Source organism: Barbus barbus (assembly GCF_936440315.1).
Source record: "Barbus barbus genome assembly, chromosome: 27".
NCBI classification, from domain to species: domain Eukaryota; kingdom Metazoa; phylum Chordata; class Actinopteri; order Cypriniformes; family Cyprinidae; genus Barbus; species Barbus barbus.
Genome location: NC_136755.1, coordinates 3990864 through 4013358, shown reverse-complemented (window position 1 = coordinate 4013358; position 22495 = coordinate 3990864). Strand labels below are relative to the sequence as shown.

Genomic DNA, 22495 nt, shown 5'->3' with positions numbered 1-22495 from the left:
GATTTTGGGGGCATTTTTATTTATTTTTTACCCTTTGTAATCATTTTTTCGAATTACCTTATTAAATGTAACCATGGTTTTAAATGTTTGGAAAAACTGCACGTCATAATCTGGCTACACAGACAAAACAAGTTTAAGAACCGCTTATGAATTAGTTTATTGCTGTTTACGCATTAGAAAATCAAAGCTCTTTGTATTGCATCTGCACATTGTTGTTTATGATCATCAGAGCATTTGACAAGAGAACACAATTCAGTCAGTGAATGTGAGCACTGAACAAAACACCAATCTAAACGCCTCTGATTGGTCATTGCATTTATAAACTCAATGGAAATGTGTGATTGGTTGCGATGCTCAATTCTGCAAAAAACATGAAGAAATCTGATGCAATATAAGCAATCTAAACATAATGCCAATATCAACACTTTTAATTCATTTTAACATTACAGTCATAATATATTTAGTGTAACTGAGTGCCACCTTATTTTTGAATTAGGTATTTTGCCCTAAGCTCCCATTAACTTCCAACCCTGTTGGCCAATACCAAAAACTATTGTGTTGAAAGAGCAAAACTGAACATTGTGCCTAACATACAGGTTTGAAATGACCAATATGTGCATAAATCATGACAACGTTTTCATTTCTGGCTGAACTTTTCATTTCAACACTTAGCATCCATGGATGTTCGTGAAGCGTCCACTGGCTGAGCTTTCTTAGGACTTCGAGAATGCTTTCTGCTGTTTCTTTGAGAGATACTCTTCCAGGTGGTCATGGGAACACTGGGATCCTCCCTCTTTTTTGAAACGAGCTCTGCTTGAACCGCTCCCCGGATCTGCTCCTTGTCTTCGTCGGAGGAAGCATCGCTCTTAGAGCTCATCTCCACCGCAGGCTCCGTGAACACTATCAGCTGATTTCTGCGATGAGGAACTTCGCCCGCAGGACTCCCATCGGCCCGCTTCTCCTTCGTCAGCATGGTGACCATCATTTGGGCCACGCTGTGGTTCAGAGATGTGCTTCGGAGCAGCATATTGGAGCGTGGCTGCACCATCTGGATGCCACCGATGGGAATGAGGTTGGGAATCATCATCTGGGGCTGCGAGTGCTGGGGCAGGTGACTTAACACGTGCTGGCCTTCCCTGGGCTGTGTGTTCCTGGAGAGACGCTCCTGTGCCAGAGGCCAAGACTGTGTCATGCTGGTCCTTCTCTGAGGACTGTGTGTCTTCTCCTTGGGAGGAGCCAGAAATACATTTTTAGTGAAATCAGCATGTAGAGTGAGCACTAGTCCAGTCATCTTTATTCTAGACGAAGGACGTTATTTCTAAACTGTGTGGTAAGTCTTGTTTTGCGGCTACAGCTAAAGATAGTCCTGGTTCATCCCAAATGTGTATTTCAGACAGTAGATGGTAAACAGAAGTGTATGTATTTAAGTTCAGCCGTCAGATCATGGGTTAGTATCTTGGGTTTTGGCTTCAATTGTTTGAAAAGACCGGCGGCCTGGCTTCTATTTCTAATAAAGGTGTGACACTAAAATAACACACGGTGTGCTTTTGGAATCAGGATATTTGTTTTGGATGTTTATCTTGGATATATTTGTCTGTCTTGTTTTCATACTAATTACATTTTGTGTGCTAATAAACCCATATTTCTATAAGAGGACTTAAACTCAGACAAAGAAAGAAGCATCTACATATTTAGCTATCAAAACTAGAAATGTCCAGTTTACTCAGAAAGAATCATTTTATAATAACTATAACTATAAATAAGAATTTCAAAACCTTAATGTATATTGTGATGTGTTTTTAAAATATTACATTTTCTGCTATTTACTAAAATACTACTAATAATAATCCAGCCCACAGTCTTTATTGCATTCTATGTTTTGCACATCAACACAGTAAAAATACTATTTAAAAAACTGTTTGTTTTAGTTTTTTTTTTCTATGGGGAGAGTTATTTACTTTTATACAAACTGAACAAAACAGGTTTAAACTGGAAACCACGATTTCAGATTAGACCAATATAAAAATGCCCTTTAGAAAAATGACACTGTAATTTTTAAGTGCTGGTGCTTTTAGCAGTATTTCATTATGGTTACTTGGCACAGAAACCATAAATAAGACAAAAAAAAATCCTATGCCAATCAGTAAGAAGAAGCTACATAAAGACACTCACCAGTTTGGTCTTGAGGTGTAGTCTGCTGGGTGAGGCTTTTGTTGAATCTCTGGGTTTATCGGCTTGGTACTGAATAGTCACACTGGCCCCGACGGTCAGTGCAAGTGGACAACTGGGAGACGCAGGCTGTATAGGGGACAGGGCTCTAATGGGGGACACACGTCTCTCTGGGAAAGACGAGGCTGGGCGGTTTGAAGGAGACGAAGAGGACAGACAGGATGCCGGAGAGAGACGGAATCTCGGTGAGGGACAGTGTAGAGGGGACAAGTCCCGTCCGGGAGACTGCGGTAAAGCAGGGGACATTTGCAAGCCAGGAGACAGGCTGCGGATTGGAGACGAGCACCTCCCTGCGGCGGGTTCGAGGTGTAGAAGGGTTACGATAGACTTGGTGGTCTTAGGAGAGGAGGCTTCTCCGTAGTGGCTCGGTTTGCGGGGGCTCATGCTGACAGGTGCTTTGGGATGCTGCTCCCAGCCTGGGTTTGACAGGCCTGAGACGCCACAGGAGCCAGGAGGGTCTCTGGACAGAGACGGGGTCTTAGACGACGAGGAGGAGCAAGAAGCTTGCTCATCACCTTCATCGTTATCTTCAGGCTCGTCCACATCTGTCTCCTCTGCATCTGAGAACTGATGCTCCTCCAACAGCTCCGTCTCGAGGAGATGCTTAGCGCTGTCACCTACAGCACAGGACAGTCACTCTATCAGCACTCATTTGACACAATTCATCAAAAATAAATAAATCAATATCATGCCCTCTGACTATATTTTATGATGGCGTCTTATTGCCACATTGAAATAAAATCTAAATTATGAGAATAAAGTCAAAATAATGAGAATAAAGTCAAAATATTTTGAGAATAAAGTCATATTGAGAATAATGCTGAAATATTTTGTGAATAAAGTCGGAAAAGTTAGAAAATAAAGGCAAAATTAAGAGAATAACGTCAAACTTTTCAACTTTATTCTCGCAATTTCGACTTTTTTCTCGAAATATTTCGAATTTATTCTCTTAATTCTGACTGTATTCTCAAAAAAATTCTACTTTATTCTTGTACTTTTGACTTTTATTCACAAAACATTACGACTTCAATCTTAGTTTTAGATATTTTAAATTGTAAGACGCTGTCGTATTATTTAAACCACATGCCATAATAATCTATTGTATTCACAAATACATTATATATTATGTGCAGTATATATTATTATTTGTATTTAAGATAATTGATTATTCTGTGCATCATATAATTTGCTCTTTATTTATTCAAAGTGACTGTCAATGGTTTAATGCTTTTAACTAGCAGTACTATAAAAATAAGTTCATTTTGAGTAACTGACATTATATAAATTATACATATGTGTGCTACCATTCAAACTTTTGGGTCAGTAAGTTTTACTCTCTTTCTTTGTTTTTAATATTAAAATTAATAATAATATTGAGCAAAGATGCATTCAATTCATCAAAAGTGACAGTAAACACATTTATAATGTTGCAAACAATTTCGATTTCAAATAAATGCTATTTTTAACTTTCTATTAATTACACAATATTTAAAAATTTATAATTTTGTATTAATATTTGTATCAAATATTAAGCAGCACAACTGTTGATAATAATAACAAATCTATTAAATACAAATAATAAATCTTCTGCATATATTAGCATCAAATCCGCTTAATTTAAAGTTGAAAGTCGCTTAGTAAAATGTTTTTGTTTTCTCTCACCTCCCTCATCTGTCTCAAGCTCACACTGGACTGGTCCTGGAGCAGTTCCCTCTGGACATCTCTTCCCATGAGCCTTTGACTTCATATGTTTAGTTAGATTCCCTGAGGAAAGCCGTTTCATCGTGGGAATACAAAAGAAAATATGAAATGTATTTATATCACGTGCATCCCTGTGAGAGTACAGGTGTAGACTTAACCATGTGCATACTGTATAAACAACGTCTGATGTCAGATAACAAGTGATATTATAACATCTATTACAAACCTCATAAAGCCCCTTTATAAATGGCCATATCTTCTAAAAGAAATTCTCTTTTAGTTGTACACTAATATATAGATGGGCTTTTTATCTAATTAATGCATGCTTGTTAGTAATATTAATGAAATGTAGAATGAGCAGCCACAAAAGTTCAATACTCTGCTGTGCAGCATACAGTACCTTTGGTTTTGAAGGCGAAGTTGCAGTGCTGGCAGACGTAGGGCCGAGCGTCCGTGTGCAGTCGTATGTGTTTGCGCAGCATGCTGGGTTTCTTACAGCGTATTCCACACTCTTCACATACATATCGGCCCCTCCCGCGGCCCCGGACATACACGTACTCCTCACTCGACCTGTAGCTGGAAAACACAACATAAAAGCTGAAAGAACGTCACCATCACTGACACATAACAGATGAACTACTTGAGCATAAGACTATAGATAACACAGTAATCTCTTTATTTTGTGGAACAGAATATTGCAGAATTTTGGGAGTGCTCTATAACATAAGGGGTCAAACTCTAAAAATTGTCACAGACGTATCACAATTAGTACCAGGTACCAAAAGGAAACGTATTGGCCAATACAAAAAAATTCAGCTAAAAAAAACAAACATACATTTTGAATTGCAGACTTGTTTAGAATAACTGAATGAGTCATATTTATTCAATAAGGATTAGAGGTCAAAGGTCATTGCCTTGCATATCTTGTGAGATCAATGTATAACACCTGGAGACAAACAGAAGATATTGTAATTAAATTATATTTAAGAAGGATTGCAGAGCGGGGAAAAAATAAAAATACATTTCCACGAATTGATACACAGTTTTTTGTTCCCTCAACAAGCTATCATATGGCTTCAGAAGACTTGGAATATAATGCACAAGCTGAATGGACTACTTTTGCTATTTTTGGTTCTTAATATAAATAGCAGTACTCTGGAAACTTAAAAAAAAAAAAGAATATTAACTTACTTTAAAAAAAAAGAGTTCTTATTGTGGAAATAAAACAATATACTTAAGTGCATACTGAATGTAAGGTTTTCAGAAACGTAATTGCCTGTTAATTGTTATTCAATTAAACCACATTATATTTCAAATTTAAATTAGATTAATTTTAGTGTGTTTGACACTTAAGTAGGACTTAAGCACATCTTTATATGTACTGTATGTATAGTTAAAGTGTACCGCTGAATGTACTCATTTATTATAAACTAAAATATAATGTAATTCTTGTGAAACATGTCATATATTTGTAAATAAAGATTTGTAATGATGAAGTTGCACTTTTGTGCACTATATTCTACAATTTATTAACTTTAAATCTAATGTCAACACATTGTTAAAACTATACTCAGTTATGTTAATCAACACAAAATAAGTGTACTTCTGACAAAAGAGTATTAAAACATTGATTTAAAATGTTCTTCAAAATAAAGTTTTTAATTTAATTTTAATAGTGACAGTATTGTAAAGGGTACTTTTAAAAATGTATTTAAGTGTGTTAAGAAACATATCCATATATCTCATTTGTAAGTCGCTTTGGATAAAAGCGTCTGCTAAATGACTAAATAAATAAATAAATATCCATGAAAGTACACTTAAGTGACTTTTTATTCATTAAAATATGTTACCTGCAAGTACAGTTAAGATTTATTTTTTTTTTATAACTGCACTTTTGTAAGATCTGAAGTACACTACAAGGGCACATTAAAATACAATTAAGCACACTTATTTTCGTATTTAATGTATTTTAATTATTTCAAGGGAATACATGTGGATTTGTTAATTAAATAATAACAGATGCTGAATTTTGGAACTGCATACTAGTATACCACTCTTACTATTTGTACCATCTCTTTCTATGGCAGGAATAGTAGGCTAGCATGCAATTTCGAATTCAGCAAGTACTTTCAATGTTGACGTGAACTAACCTTTTAACTGGCTGAAATGTGTGCGACCAAAAGGGGAATCATATTAGACTAGCAATATTTACTTAATGTAAAACAAACAGAATGTAACAGAAAGCAGCACATGTAGGTTGACATTGAAACTGTAAGTTCTCAAAATCACCTCTAGGTTAATTAAAATAGCAGCGGAGCATAGCCTCTGGGCTGCAATACATACATAAAGAGGCCTATACATTGATCTCACAGGTCTGTGTGGGAGATCTGATCTCCAATCTATGGCACCTGCCCGCTACTCTTTTAAAGGTGTTCTTAAACAGCTTGATATGCTTGGCACAGTCCCTCTTTCAGACACCACGCGTGCATATATATCCATACACACCCCCTCCGCCTACCCACAGACACACACACACACACACGGGTAGTCTGGTTGGGTATCCACCCTGTTTGTGTCCAGAATGTCCCAAACGGGGCCTCCACTTGACCTCAAACAGAGCACCATTTATAATGTCAAGAACTATGGCCCCCCTCCCTTCCGACCCCCTTCACCACCACCCCGGCTAAAACACGGGGTTCTTGCAATGCCGCTCTGTGCCCAGAGGCCGGCCGTCTGTGCCAATCCAAACAGCTGAGGGGGGGGGAACCCAGGACCCGACCAGATGCTCATAGCCAAAAACATGAGCACAAATCAAGAACTGTGTGCCAGCTTGCTTAAAAATAACAGTCATAATGGAGTTCAATTCTGGGGGGCTTAGTGTTTTAGTTTTAGACTGTGCAGCTATTTAATATGTGGTTTCCCAAAGTAACAGACTACAGTTATTCACACAGTAAAAATTCAATTAATGTGATCCAATAACAAATGTCATTCCAAACATACAATACCATACAAAAGTTTAGGATAAATAAGATTTGTAATGTTTTTTTAAAGTCTCTTACTTTATGCCCATCAAGGCTGCATTTATGTGATCAAAAATACAGTAAAACAGTAATATTATAACGGTTTTCTATTTTATTATACTTTCATTTATTATTATTTTTTTTCAGAAATTATTCTGATATGCTGCTTTATTGTCAGTGTTGGAAACAGTTGTGCTGCTTAATATTTAATTTAATTTAATTTTATTTATTTGGAATCTGTGATACTTTTTCAGGAATCTGATGAATAAAAAGTAAAAATAAAACAGCATTTACTAATTTTTTTTGTAACAATATATACTATCATTTAAAAGTTTGGGGTCAGCACTTTTTTTTTTTTTTTGTTTAATTAATACTTTTATTCAGCAAGGATATGTTAAATTGCTAAAACGTGGAACCTACCAAAGATTTTCTGATATTCTAGTGTCTAGAATATGGCTTGCATGTGTCCCTCCTTTAATGTAAGTCTTTATGATTTTTTTGCCCAATTTATAATCTATCCTGTCACAGACACTTAAAAACTGATAAAAAAATAAAATAAAAATCATGACGTGTTTTATAAATTAAGATAAATTGTGCAGAAACCACATAATTAACCTCCACCTGAAACGCAAACTAAATCCGTTTTCTACACTTTCACGCAAAATCATTCCCCTCATACATCAACTTAAGCCTCAGAGCTTCCACTTTAAGATTCACTAACCACCTTCAGCCTTTTCATTCTGAAGGGACAGAAATGTGTCCTAAACTCTGTTTTAACGCTCCCCAGAGACCATACTTGCATGGTGGAAGAGCACAGCCAAATTATGAGTCAATTTCATGGCTGCTGTGAAGAGTATGATGTGTGTTACAAGTGCCATCATTCCTCAGAAACACCACAGATGGTTGTTTCTAGGAAGACGTGTGCCTGTAAACTGATCTCAGTCACGACAGACTACATAACCTTGAAGACTTATATGAACTACAAAAGAAGTCATACACACTACTACAAGAAAGAAATGTAAGATTTGAAGCCAGACTGATTCAGAGTTCTAATTCATAACTCAGATTATTTTATTATATAGACTTCCCTCTTTCATTTCAATTTATTTATTTTTGTAATAATCGATTTGTCCACAAGATTTGATAACCACGTTGCCAAACACTTGGTTACAAGATACTGTTTTAAAGCAGTACAAAGACATTTTTATTGGTCATAACTTATGAAATAGCACAGATACTGGATGAAATTTTCTAATGTGCATGTGCTAATCATATGGCGTATACTCCGAAAAACTATAGCCCAAAGTTTACATCATCTTTTACACATATGCTTGGGTGTGCGTACAGTATGCAAATGACAATGTGCATTATGTCACAGAAGCACACGCAGTCTGAATTCTAATTAAATGTATTTTTTACGTGCAGGCTGAACTTGTGCATTGATTATTTTGCACAAATGAGTTTTTCCACAAGGTGGCAACACTGGCCTGGGCCGTTGTTTCACACTCTGGAAGAGATGGAGCAACACTAACATCAAAATACTGGAGATGGCAACAAGATGCACATGTTTACAAGCACTTTTGTGAAAGGGGTTACCAGATTGCTGCAACTCTAATTTAAAAAAAATACAAAATAATTGTACTGGTCATAACTGAACTAGAATGCATATGTCACGCCCCAAAGTATACTTAGAATTTTACATGTGCAAGATCACATTGAACTTTGGATTTTTTTTTTTGGCTAATTGGTTTCCACAAGATGGCAACACTAGACCCATGGAAGCCAGTTTCCAACACTGAATAAAAAAAATTAACTTTTTATCTCACAATTATGACTTTTTTCTCGCAATTCTGAGTTTACATCCTGTAATTATGATTTTTTATTTTTTTTTTCTCAGGATTGAATGATGTAAACTTGCAATTGTGAAAAAAAAAGTCAGTATTGCAAGAAAAAAGTCAGAATTATGAGATATAAACTCACAATTGTGAGAAAAAAAAAGTCAGTATTGTAGGTTTATATAACACAATTCTGACTTTACTTTTCACAACTGCAAGTTGATTTGTAACTCGCAATTGCGTTTTTAGAACTTGCAGTTTTCACAATTGCGAGAAAAATGTCAGAATTGTGGGACAAAAATCAAATTACGTAATTAAATTTTTAATTTGTATTCAGTGGTGGAAACATGCTGTTGCTTTAAAGTAGAAAAAGAAATGGATGAAACAGAATAACAACAAATACAGGAGACAACAATAGATGCCCATGTTGACGAGCATTTGTGTTAGAGAGTTACGAGTTACCTGCAACTTTTTTTTAAATGAGTACAGGAGATAAATGCACACATTTGGTATGAAAATTTCAAGTGTGCATGTGTTGAGCGTCTGTGTTTTCATAAGGTATTCCCTTCAGTATACTGAAGGTTATATGTTCAGCTGTGTGCAAACGCTAAGCACTTGCATCAAAACCAAAGTATGCTTTGGGCTTAGACTAGTGGTTCCCAACTGGGTCAAGATCCGAAAATGGTCTGTTTTGACTGGATCGTGAAATGCTAAATGCCATGCGTCAAATTAAAAAGCACCCAAATGTTATCACCCAGACTACATTAAATAGGGGTTTAATTGCAACAAGGGTTAAAATGGTTCAAGCCGTGCCAATTTGAATTTTTTTGAAAGAGAATAATAATATCATATCCTGTTCGTTGTGTTGTCCAAAGAAATTCTGAATGTCCAAAGTCTAATATAACCGTGGCTTTATGCTAGCCACAATGGTTTTGTGCCGTGAATGATTGGCTGCAGAAAACATTTACTTTTGCGCTACAAACAATTTTGGTACTGTTTGGTTGCCACTTAGAATCTTGGTATTGAAGCAAATCCAGTTGAAAACCGCTGCCGTGAATCTCTTATAAATAGTTTTTTCATTCATATAAAAACACCTCAAGATGTGAGTCTACTGCATCTTGGCCATCTCCATATGCCTTCAGTTCAATGACCAAAATCATTGATGCTGTATGGTGTAAATGGGACTCTGTGGGGTTCCACAGGAAGTGACCGCCAGGCTAGTTAGTTTCCTGGCTCGGGCTGTGTAACAGACGGTCCGTGTTGGCTCTGACAACCAACCGATCTCCTGCAGCGGGGCAAGAACAACACTGCTCAAAATACTGACAAACTGGTGACAGAAAGCCACCATACATACAGTATGAGCAGGGTGCACCGTGCAGTAACTACCACAGAAGTAAAAGACTCTAGCTTTCAGATGGATGAGGAGAATAGAAAAACCACAGCTGCTGCATCTATGTCAGTTTTAAAAGCCAGATTTAAAAAAAAAAAAAAAGAAAGAAACATACTGCTTGCAAGGTAGGGAAAGATATACAAACCCGATTCCAAAAAAGTTGGGACACTGTACAAATTACGAATAAAAAAGGAATGCAATAATTTACAAATCTCATAAACTTATATTTTATTCACAATAGAATATAGATAACATATCAAATGTTGAAAGGGAGACATTTTGAAATGTCATGCCAAATATTGGCTCATTTTGGATTTCATGAGAGCTACACATTCCAAAAAAGTTGGGACAGGTAGCAATAAGAGGCCGGAAAAGTTAAATATGCATATAAGGAACAGCTGGAGGACCAATTTGCAACTTATTAGGTCAATTGGCAACATGATTGGGTATAAAAAGAGCCTCTCAGAGTGGCAGTGTCTCTCAGAAGTCAAGAGGGCAAGAGGATCACCAATTCCCCCAATGCTGCGGCGAAAAATAGTGGAGCAATATCAGAAAGGAATTTGAAGTTATCATCATCTACAGTGCATAATATCATCCAAAGATTCAGAGAATCTGGAACAATCTCTGTGCGTAAGGGTCAAGGCCGGAAAACCATACTGGATGCCCGTGATCTTCGGGCCCTTAGACGACACTGCATCACATACAGGAATGCTACTGTAATGGAAATCACAACATGGGCTCAGGAATACTTCCAGAAAACCTTGTCGGTGAACACAATCCACCGTGCCATTCGCCGTTGCCGGCTAAAACTCTATAGGTCAAAAAAGAAGCCATATGTAAACATGATCCAGAAGCGCAGGCGTTTTCTCTGGGCCAAGGCTTATTTAAAATGGACTGTGGCAAAGTGTAAAACTGTTCTGTGGTCAGACGAATCAAAATTTGAAGTTCTTTTTGGAAAATTGGGACGCCATGTCATCCGGACTAAAGAGGACAAGGACAACCCAAGTTGTTATCAGCGCTCAGTTCAGAAGCCTGCATCTCTGATGGTATGGGGTTGCATGAGTGCGTGTGGCATGGGCAGCTTACACATCTGGAAAGGCACCATCAATGCTGAAAGGTATATCCAAGTTCTAGAACAACATATGCTCCCATCCAGACGTTGTCTCTTTCAGGGAAAACCTTGCATTTTCCAACATGACAATGCCAGACCACATACTGCATCAATTACAACATCATGGCTGCGTAGAAGGAGGATCTGGGTACTGAAATGGCCAGCCTGCAGTCCAGATCTTTCACCCATAGAAAACATTTGGCGCATCATAAAGAGGAAGATGCGACAAAGAAGACCTAAGACAGTTGAGCAACTAGAAGCCTGTATTAGACAAGAATGGGACAACATTCCTATTCCTAAACTTGAGCAACTTGTCTCCTCAGTCCCCAGACATTTGCAGACTGTTATAAAAAGAAGAGGGGATGCCACATAGTGGTAAACATGGCCTTGTCCCAACTTTTTTGAGATGTGTTGATGCCATGAAATTTAAAATAAACTTATTTTTCCCTTAAAATGATACATTTTCTCAGTTTAAACATTTGATATGTCATCTATGTTGTATTCTGAATAAAATATTGAAATTTGAAACTTCCACATCATTGCATTCTGTTTTTATTCACAATTTGTACAGTGTCCCAACTTTTTTGGAATCGGGTTTGTATATATCTATATATTTATAAAGTTAAATTTGCAAGATATAAACTCACAATTGCAAGAAATAAAGACAAAACTGCAAGATATAATTGTGAATTTTTTGTGCAATTTTTTTTTTGCAATTGCTTGATCCTATCTCACAATTCAGACTTTTTTTTGCACAATTCTGACATCTATGCTCAGAATTAAGAGATATAGTCTTACAATTGTGATTTATAAAGTCCAATTCTGAGGGAAAAAATACAATTTTGACTTTATAACTCTAAAAAAGTCAGAATTGTGAGATGTAAAATCTCAATTACCTAATGTAATTACCTTAATATTTTTTGTATTTAGTGGCAGAAACGGGCTTCCATATATATCAGAGTTGGCCTTGCTGATTTCACGATGAATTGCAAATTAGTATGCAAATATTTCAGTGATATTATCACTTTGTTTTATTTTGTATGGCCAAATAAACCTAACTTTAGCATTACATTTTACAAGTATAATGTTTACAAAAAGCAAAAATAGATAGCACATAGTTTGAATGGAGGTTTAAGCTAAATTGCTTGCAGAAAATTGTGAAGCAACAAAATACAGTATGTATTTACATACAATGCTGCCTTGCATACACCGTAGCTAAGATATACTGCAAACATCTACAACAATTTACTTTTACACATTGCATTTGTACAAGTGTTATGTATTAGTATGACTTACCCTCCCTCACATATCTGAGCCCGTGAGCTGTTTTTGGAGGTAGATAGTTGATCCTCCTTCTCCTCCGATGTTTTCTTTTCTACCTCTGTCAACTCTGCTTGCTGGGCTTCTTTCGGTTCTGTGGGCTGGGTGGCATGTACCTACACTCGAGAGAGACACGGGCAAGTTCACCAACCCTATTCCGGGTGCCCAGGGAGACAGAGATGGGGGGGCGGAGTCTCATTCAACATTTTCCAGATAGCATTAGAACTGACTTACTTTTACGTTGTCATGTCAAGAAAAAAAATAAATAACTAAAAAATTTAAAAGACAAAAAAAAAAGAAAAAACAAAATCAATTTTTAACCTTTTATATTACTAAAACACTCATATACATTTTAAAATACTGAGATAAACAAACATAAGCCCCCAAGTTAATAAAATCAATGTCTGCTACCATATCAGTCATTCTCCCTGGTAGAAAATCAAGTTTTAAATGGTCAAGCTGTTTTGCGAAAATGGTAGCTGGTTAAACAACTAATGACCAGCTTGAAGCAGATTGGAACCAGTAACCATGCATTTTCATGCATTGACAATAAATTCAAGAGTTGTTACATTTACCTCAGTCACGTTAGGCTTTTGGGAGTCAGGTGTTTCCTGTTTCCCGTCCAGAGATGGTGATATGGCCGCTGTGGTGTAGATGAGTGCTGCATGTCTCTGCCTGCAGTGCAACAGGGCTAGCATGTCCTTGCTTGTCAGGCCAGGAGGGTATGGGTTGGAGGTACTTGTACACCATGAGGAATAGACTGAGTTTTGTTGTTCACTCTGTATAGATGGATTGGGCTTTATGTAGTTTAGATAGCACCAACTAAAATTAAGGTTAGTGTTAAGAGTCGGAAATGATGACTCTTTGTGTTCTATAGGGAAGATGACACTTTGCTCACCAGGTCTTTCTTCCTTCTTGCATTCGATCAAAACTTTATCATTTCCACTTTCATTTTCCTGATTGTCCTCCTCCTCTTTCACTCGTTTTTGTTGTTGCTCACTTTCTGGGATGAGCTCCTCACTGCTCGTGGGGGACAGCACACGTTTGGTTGCGCCAGCATTTATTGATTTGGATCCATCAGATATTGGTTGTTGGTCCATGATTTCAAACTTTGAGGCCACTGCAACTGAACTGACTCCAGAGCAGCAAGGTTCCTGAGGCCTTGTAGTAAATGTTTGTGAAACTGTAGTGTAAATTGAGCCTGAATAATGTGGAAGGTGTGAATTAAGACGGACTGGAATTCTCTGGGCTGGTAAAGGTGTCAGTGGTTCTGGGTTTGATGTAACATCAAAACCAATATTCTGATGGGGATAATGAGTGAGGTATGTCTGGTTGACCCTTGTGTCAGAATTCACCAATTCATTCTCCTCTGGAATTTCAAGCTTAAGTCCTGTCGACATTGAAGAATAATGAGCTCTGGCAGCACCTGATGGACAAAGCAGACTTCCCACTGTTGTGGGCTGATCAGTATGAATCAATGGGGTCAACTGCAATGAATTCTGCTGGGCATTCTCTGATAAAACATGCCGTGATTGCATTATATGCTTCTCACCAAATGAGAGTACAGTATTGCTTAAAGTCACAAGATGGGTGGTGGTTGGACTGTAGGAGGTGCCAGGGCTATAGCTAGGTGATGTGTTAGTCCTTTGAGTGGAAGAACTGGTGTTGATGGCTTTAGAACATTGGTCTTCCTCCTCAGGCTCCCTCACTGCACTATGCCTCATTAGAAGACATTTCCGCCTTTCTCTCCATCCTGCAGGGGTTCGATCTGGAGACAAACTACTGTAGTCGAATGACTTACTGCGAGTTTCCGTAATAAGGTTAGCATGCTGAGGAACATGGGGTGCCTGCTCAGATGCAGAGCGCCTCATTTCTCTGTGAGAATTTGTGGGAATTGTCAAAATATGAGTGGCTCTTGATCTCCTAGTTGGTGTCATGTCTGCATCACCTCTGCAAGCCTCTTCAAATGAAGTTGATCGACTGGAGGTATGAGACACACAACTGTCTTGACTCGGACTGTGAGGCAGGGACATTGATTCAAAGCTTGAGTCCCCTGATGACTGAGTAGCTTCTGCGAGACGAAGACGTTTCTTTTTAGGTGGTAACTTCTCAATTGGAAGTTGGGCCAAAGTTGGACTTCTTTGGGGCCATTGGAACTCACTGACCTTTTCAACGTCCTTTATTTTGTGGACAGTTGGAGGGGGTGATACTGCCATGGTGTTAGTGTTTGAATCTTCAGTGACCAGGATTTCTGGCACTTGGACATTTTGTTGACGTACAAGTTTACGGAAGGATGGTTTACTTGCCTGCTGCTTTGATTGTGAGTAAGGGGAACAGTGAGAGACATCATGAGAGTGAGAGACCTCATCTGGTCCAGGTGTTTTTAAAGTACTATCATATTTCTCAAATGAACTAGTATGCTGTATGACAGATATTCCTTTCAAAGCACCTTCTGTACCATGTTCTTGAGTGGTCCCTTTAATAGGCTGTTCACAAGTTGGTGTATAATCTTTCAGTGGTATATAAGAAACGGAGGGTAAAGAATGATATTCAAGTTCAATACTCTCTTCTTTCCTTCTTTTTCTAAATGCAAAAGCACCAGGACGAGTTGTGTGTGTTCTTGTGGGTTCTTCCACTTGATAGACTTGACTTTCAGTTTGTTGAGACATATAAACCGTGCAGCAGTGCTGTTTGTTTGTTTGATATCTCTCCCAGTCAGTAAAAACTATACCACATGCATCACACTCAAATGGCTCTTGTTTCAGGCTGGGATCAGGCACTGTAGAAACTGAGGGATGAAATGGAGAGCTGGAATAGGATTGTTCCTCCATAGTCATTTCAGCACCTATGGGCAATTCAATGGCAGGCTGCCGTCTTAGCATACCATGACGCCGATTGTGAACTGTTTGCTGGTCATCAAAGGATTGGCTAAGGCGAAGGCTACGAGAAATTTCAGACACATCACTAACACCTGCATCTGAGGGCATAGAGTGACTTCTTTGAAGAGGAGCAGTGGTGGTCAGGTCAGTTTGCTGGGCACTAAGAGAATGGTGCTGAAATTTCTCACAAGGTACGCCAAGAGTAATGGAACCACTGCTCTTTGCACTCAGATCTATTTCTTTTGGACTGTGAATAAAGGACTCTTTAGAAGAGGTTGGCTTCACTTCTGTGCTGCTTCTCCTAGAGAGTGAGAATCTTCTGGGTTTGACACTGTCAATCTTACTGGTGTCTACCACAGCCTCGTTGATGGTTATGAGTTTAGTTATGTGGTCAATAACTTGCTTTTTAGGCACAGTGAATGGAATTCTCTTTCCTTCTTGCCCAGCAGGACTGCCATGTTGTTCATGAGCAGTCCTTTGTAAATGACCAAGGCGACCAAACTTTCCAAGTATGACCTCTGCATAGCTTTTGGCACTTGTGTTTGGTGGACTATCTTGAGAGACTTCTGTGCTCTCAGATCGAGAGAAATAGCCAGACTCTGTGCTACCTTTGCTACTTAGACCAAACGATGAGGACGCTTCATCAGATGATCCTATTGGTGTCCGTCTTCCTCTGCTAAGTCTCAGTGCAAGTCTCTTTTTAACTGCATGGGAGTCTTCTGTACCTTGTAACTGTCCATCAGAGCCCTTTTCTGTGACATTTGACTTTTCAATGGACATTCTTTTTTTTTCTAAAAAGGAAGATGGTTGGCTTTCTTCATCTGATTCTGTAAGTGGCTCCTCTGAACAGCTTATGCCTGGTCCCTCTGTTTCTGCAGTCAGACCAGCTTTCACCCTATGAGTGTGGGACTTTCTGTGCTTGTAAAGGTTACTTTTAGTCTTAAAGGAGAACCCACATGGTGCACAGGGGTAAGGTCTCTCTCCAGTGTGGGATCGAATATGTTTCTGAAGCACGCTGGGCTTAGCACAAGCGCGACCACAGTATGAGCACACATACTTTCCGGGCTTTTGAGGTTTACGCTCACGTTTTTGTCTAGGTGTGCCTTCCAAGGCCTCATCCGTGGAACAGGATGGTATAGCTGATACTGCTGAGGATGAAGCTTTAGATGGCATTTCACTAGGCTGCCTCATGTTAGCGTCAAGACATTCAGAACTTCTCGGTGACGTTCCATCTTCAACAGTGTCTGTCTTCTGAGCAGTTTTCCTCTGCAATCTGAGACGTTTTCTCTCAATATTAAGATGTTTTTGCTGTTGTGCATGATGCTGCTGGGTGACAACCTTGTTCTGTTCATGATACTGTGGGACTGAATGTGGCTTGGGGCTGTCCGCTGGAGTCTCATTCTGCTTTTCTAAACCTCCAGATTGCTCCCCTGTGGTCAACTGGCTATGCAAGGCCTCCATAAAATGAGATGAAAGCTTGAGGTACTGTTTATTCCAGACTGTGTGAATGATCAATTAATTTATGACCATTCAGAGCATCGCATAATATTTTGTTCCATATAGCATATGCATGGTTTGTATAGTTTTGGAGCATTCTGTGAATATTATTGCTTAATGTGAGAAGGGCTTCTTCAAAGGAATTATATGAAACACTACAACAAATTATTATTTTTTTTTTTCAGTTAGATGAAATTTTGCCTCTTCTGTTTCTTGTTCTTTCTTGTCCTTGGAAATCCATGGCAATTATGTTTTTCCATGAATGCTCTCAAGTCGCCTTATTCTGCAGATGGTTTATGATGATCCACTTTAGAGATTTAAATTCTGGGAAATATCAGAAGACAACAGAATTAGTGACTATCAATTTTATGTAACAATTGCTAATAAAATACAACACACTCTATATTCATGTGCTATCTTCAATGCTAAAGACCTTCAGACCACACAGTGCATTCACACAAATACATATGTGAGCAGTAGAAAGATGTCAACTGTGAGTCAAAAGGATCCAACAATGCAGAAAGACATTTTGTTAGTTTTTTTTATTTTAGTATCGACTTGGTACTAAGGTAACACCACTTGACATTGAATCACAATGGATTGTTGCTAACCTTTTTCCTGTTTGACTGTTAAAAGTAAACTCATTAAAAATAAATCATCTAACTGGACTTAAAAGAACATTATAAAGTATTAGAGTTTCTATAGTTATGTGCATATACGAGAGAAAAAAAGGGGTCTAAGTAAAGAGTTTGGTATTCTTATCAAAAGTACAATTTAAGACAGCACTGATGCTTGTGAAAATAAACTCTGACACTGCTTTCACTGGAACACAATAAGGAATTAGGCATCCCACTCACTGACCAGCTGGTATTGGCACCCGCGCTTTGCTTTAGGGGGCGGTTAGGTGTGGAACCACAGGAGATCCTGCTGGTACATATCAAAATCATTGCCAACTATACATTCCAGCACAAATCTTGTGTTAATCCAACTCTGTGTGATCACATATTTCCAATTATAGTGAAAACAGAACATACTGACAAATGTATTAAAGAATGCTGCAGTGTGTGTACATATTATAACACTGAGTGCAGAGAATCGGACAGGTGACATTCAGTCAACCAAAATAAATGATTCATGGAAAATTTACCAATGCCATTGAAGCTCTAAACAAATCTTTTTGTTTTAATCTTTTTGTTTTAATGAAAAGGTTTGAAAACAATAAGACATGAACCTCGGTTTTAACCAAAATAAGATAGAACTGCCTGGTTTGTATTCACATGTCATTCTTTGGCTCACGGTTTGTTGGGTTTGATGAGAATATGTAGGTCGGACGGATAGTGTAGGAGGCCTAAAACATTGTGGTTGTCTTGACTTGGAAGGGAGTCAAGCAAGCATTCATCTCTCTAGAACCACCTGTTCTGTCCTCCCACTCAAAAACACTGGCGACCTTGAATCACAGACTGCAGCGGCACATCATAATGACTCATTTTAGCTCGAACACAGTTCTATAACCATTCTTAAATTCTGCATTCAAACTACACACACTGCTTCTAGAGGGGCCCGATCTGTCTTCTCTGAACTGTTTTTCCAAACATGTTCTTGATTACGAGTCAGGATTAGAATTTAACTTGAAACACACAAGGTCTTTTGAGGTAAACTCATAAAATCTCTGCAGGTAATCAACTCAACCCATGATGATATCCTAGATTACAGATCGTACCGGCAACAGGCAAAACCCATATAGGCACGGATTTGTACCCGAAAACAGCCAGTATGTGGCAAACAGAATCATCAAGCTGCACTGCGAATGATCACTGGGCACCTGTGAGCATTTTAAAATATTTTATAACGAGGTCAGTGATGAGTCTTACCAAACCACAGCGAAAACCCTGCCAGGCTCAGATGGTTAGAATCTGGGAATCAAGCTTTGTCCACTCTGTCAAAACCACAAACACAAGAAACATAAGCTTTACACTGTACTTAACCAAATCTAAAATATGCCGTTTAAATACGTTTAAGAAAGCTCGCCAATTTTCCCTCTCGCTCACTAATGGGCACCCAGTGGTGGTTTCTATGGCAACGGCCCTAAACCATGCAATGGCAGATGGAAGCAAAGCTGGAGGGCTAAATTTATCTCCCAGCATCCTCCCTGACTACAGAGTGAGTGCCTGACAAGCCAAGGTGCCCCCCCTTCTCTCCAAAAAAACTCATCTCTCCAGACAGGAGCTGATGGACAAGGAAAAGCAATATCACAATCTAGTATTTCTTTTCATTGTTTTATTTAAAACAAAATCAAATCAAATCTTAAAATCAAATGATATATTTTCAAATTAATTTTTAAAAGATGAATGCAAGAAAATTCAAATGAATCCAAAGTAGAAGACCGCAATTAGTAAAGCTCATGATAAATAAACCACTTCACACATACATGCCACTCACAGACATAACTATGAGATTAAGACAAATAAAAAGTGCATATTTTAACCATACTGGAAAAATTCTGAGGGCAACAAATGTTCTCTCTGCGTTTACTGCATGGTCATAATGAAATCTCTCATAGGGCCACCCTCGGCGACGAGCAGGCTGGATCGCCTCAGTCTGCTCCTGTGCAGCCGAGAACTGCTGACCACAAGTGTGGACATCGCACGACCCAGAGACCACACAGTGACCTTTGTCGCTCTTAGCATGAGGTCAGTAGTGGTACGAAGCTCTTTCAGAACTTACGGATCGTGACCACACTCGTGCATGTCTCGCAGTGCTTTTAGCCTGAAGAACCTGCAGTAGCGGCGTAGCATAAGGTGGAGGCAGCTTCTCCACAGGCCACATAAGCATCGCCGGACAGACCAGACGAGTACCTACAGGCCCAGAAGAGGAGGCACGGTTTGTCCTGCCGGTTGGAGGCAAAATTAGTACACAACTGCATCGCAACTGACCGCTCCACCAGTGGGACCCCCTATACCCCCTAGCTGCACCACCATCGAGGGTGGTGAGGGAGGAGGAGCTAGCAGGTGGGTTTCTGGCAGTAAAAGTTGCCGTCCATGACCTGGTAAGCTCCCCATGCACCTCCGGGAAGAGAGGCACCGGGGCAGGGCGCTGAGAACCAGCGCAAGCTACCCCGAGAAACCAGTCATCCAACCTCGGTGGAGGACACGGTGGAGGTCTCCACTTGAGCCCTACCCTCTCAGCAGCCCGGGAAAGCATAGCCGTCATTTCTGGATTCGACTCAGGCATTGCTACTGCCGGAGCAGCAGGGCAGCCAAATCTTCTTCCCCAGAAAGCTCCGGCTCACCCTCCAATGCAGTGATTGACATCCGGTCGTCGGGAGGAGCTCCAAGGATACTTCTTGTATACCCCTTGTAGAGGGCCCAGCACATTCCCCTGGCAGCTCAACTGGTTTTGGAGCGCAAGAGGAGCGATGGTCCCTCGAGGGTCGGTTCCCTGGAGGGTTTGCCACCACTGTAATCCTCAGACCACCCATGCCACCGCCTGAAGTAGTCCTTGTCTGTCTGCAGCCAGAACGAGAACCAGATCGAGGCAGAGGCAACAAAGCTCCACCCCTTTGTCGATGGTAACGGAGCCTGGCCCGCAACACAGAGATGATCATCTTCCCACAATGAGAAGATGACTCATCCACGAACGCCATCCCAGCGTGCATACTGCCCAGGCACGTGAGGCAGCGATCATGATCATCACCCGGCGCCAGGTAACGACTGCATCCAGAAACGCACGGGTGACACGTTGTCTGTAACAAGACCCAACTTGTCTTTACAAAGACGTAACGTCAAGTTTGCCAGATGCAACATCGTCTGTAAAAAGACGCACTTGTGAATGCTCTTTTAGGGAAAAAACTCTTTTAGCATGCTGAAGCGCACAGGGGAGATGGTCGCCTGCAACACAAACAAGGGGTAGTGCAACCTGATGAGTGCAATCCACTCTACACGGGAAGAACCACCGCCACTGTAGCGCCGTACCACCAGAACGAGAGTCTTCCGAAGAGCCTGCTCAACTCGTTAAATTCACTCATCAGCAGAAGTCAGGAGCGAAACGATGTATCCGAAGCGAAAAGCTGAATATGCGCTGCACCTGCTGCCTACTAATACTCACGCTGTGATCAGCGGCAGCTGGATGCAATAATCGCATGCCAATGTGCATTGGCTCGTTTAGTTACACTCAAAGTGCATTGGTCTCTCTAAGCGAGATCCCAATTCGTCGGTCACCCGACGTGACTCGGAGTGACCGACTGAAAGGGAACCATGTCCCAGATAACATGTGATCCCAAATTCGTGGATTTTTGTGGCAGAAAACTCAAATACACATAAAATTGTCAACATACCTGTCTTTGTGAATATTAATGTAAACACGGTTGGTTATGTCTTCAGTTAACTTAAGAAGTGTGTATTGGATCAGTGCATTAGGTCTTAAAATGACAGCAGCCTAATATACCAGCAGATATCTATTAGGGCTGCAACAAACAATTCTAAAAAAGGTACAGTGCCACCCTGGTCAAACCACATCACTGCAGGCCCTTACATTAGGTCATATGAGAACAGACAACTATTTGACAACAAAGAATATTTGTCGACAGTTTTTATTGTTGATAATGTTGACTAATCTTTTCAGCCCTATTATCGATCCCATTAATATTAATGAAAATAGAACGAAACTCACACACTGCTAGACTGAATAACATTTGTAGCTTTAATAAGAAACTGTGTATATTTAATCCATGCAATCAAGGTTATGCAGTGTTTTATTTTCACATTTGATAATTCAGTTTCTTAATGCTACTGTTAGAAAGAACTACTTACTGAAAAAATGAAAGCACTGTTTACTTAATTTCTTTCTTTCATGTATTGTATTTTTGTCCTGTTGTTTCTACTTTGCCTCTTTCAAAATGTATAAAAAATATCACTGGGGCAGTAACCTCTCAAAATATACTACTATGAACACGTCAGATAGTAGTATATACTTTAATATGCACCATTTGTCAGACTGTCTCGTATTTGGCCTTCCTGTTCCTGTCCTCGTTCCCTGTAATCATTAGTTCATTAGTCCCTAGCCCTGTGTTTAATTACTCCGCACCTGTTTCTGTTCTTCCTCGTTGATTTCCCAGTGTTCTTTAGCCCTGTGTCTCCCTGTCTCCCATGTCCTGTATTGTTCGTCATTCCTCAAGTTCCTCGTTCCGTGTTTTGGATTTAAATAAACATTGTGATTGGAATCTCCGTGTCTCCCTGCTCCTTGCTCCAGAGTGGCGTGACACAATTTAAGGGTTAATAAGGCACTTTTGAAAAGGTACTGCCCAATTGACAGCTTTCGTACTTTTTTTTTTCCTGTGAGTGTGGCGTTATGTATGCTTGACAGTTATTGCATTTATACATTAGCATCATTCTCTTGATATTGAGAAACACAAATTTTTAAACAAACTTTTTTTACTGGTAGTGTATGTCACAGCAGTGTAGGATTCTAAAGTATACGTGTGTTTATTTAAGAGTGTGCAAGAGTATGTGTGTGTG

At 39.4% G+C, this 22495-nt stretch overlaps 1 protein-coding gene across 1 annotated transcript in view; it reads right to left on the bottom strand.

Annotated features, from left to right (window-relative positions):
* Window positions 1-661: 661 nt before the first annotated feature.
* Window positions 662-22495, bottom strand: part of hivep3a (HIVEP zinc finger 3a) — a gene marked incomplete at its 3' end in the record, with an annotated part of 30814 nt that continues 8980 nt past the window's right edge. Inside the window, exons 2-7 of the mRNA XM_079380757.1 lie at window positions 13182-17306; window positions 12583-12722; window positions 4331-4506; window positions 3892-3993; window positions 2173-2846; window positions 662-1225 (exon numbers count right to left, since the gene is read on the bottom strand). Coding sequence (XP_079236883.1) covers window positions 662-1225; window positions 2173-2846; window positions 3892-3993; window positions 4331-4506; window positions 12583-12722; window positions 13182-16946 — 5421 coding nt within the window. The 5' untranslated portion in view covers window positions 16947-17306. The remainder of the gene's footprint in view (window positions 1226-2172; window positions 2847-3891; window positions 3994-4330; window positions 4507-12582; window positions 12723-13181; window positions 17307-22495) is intronic.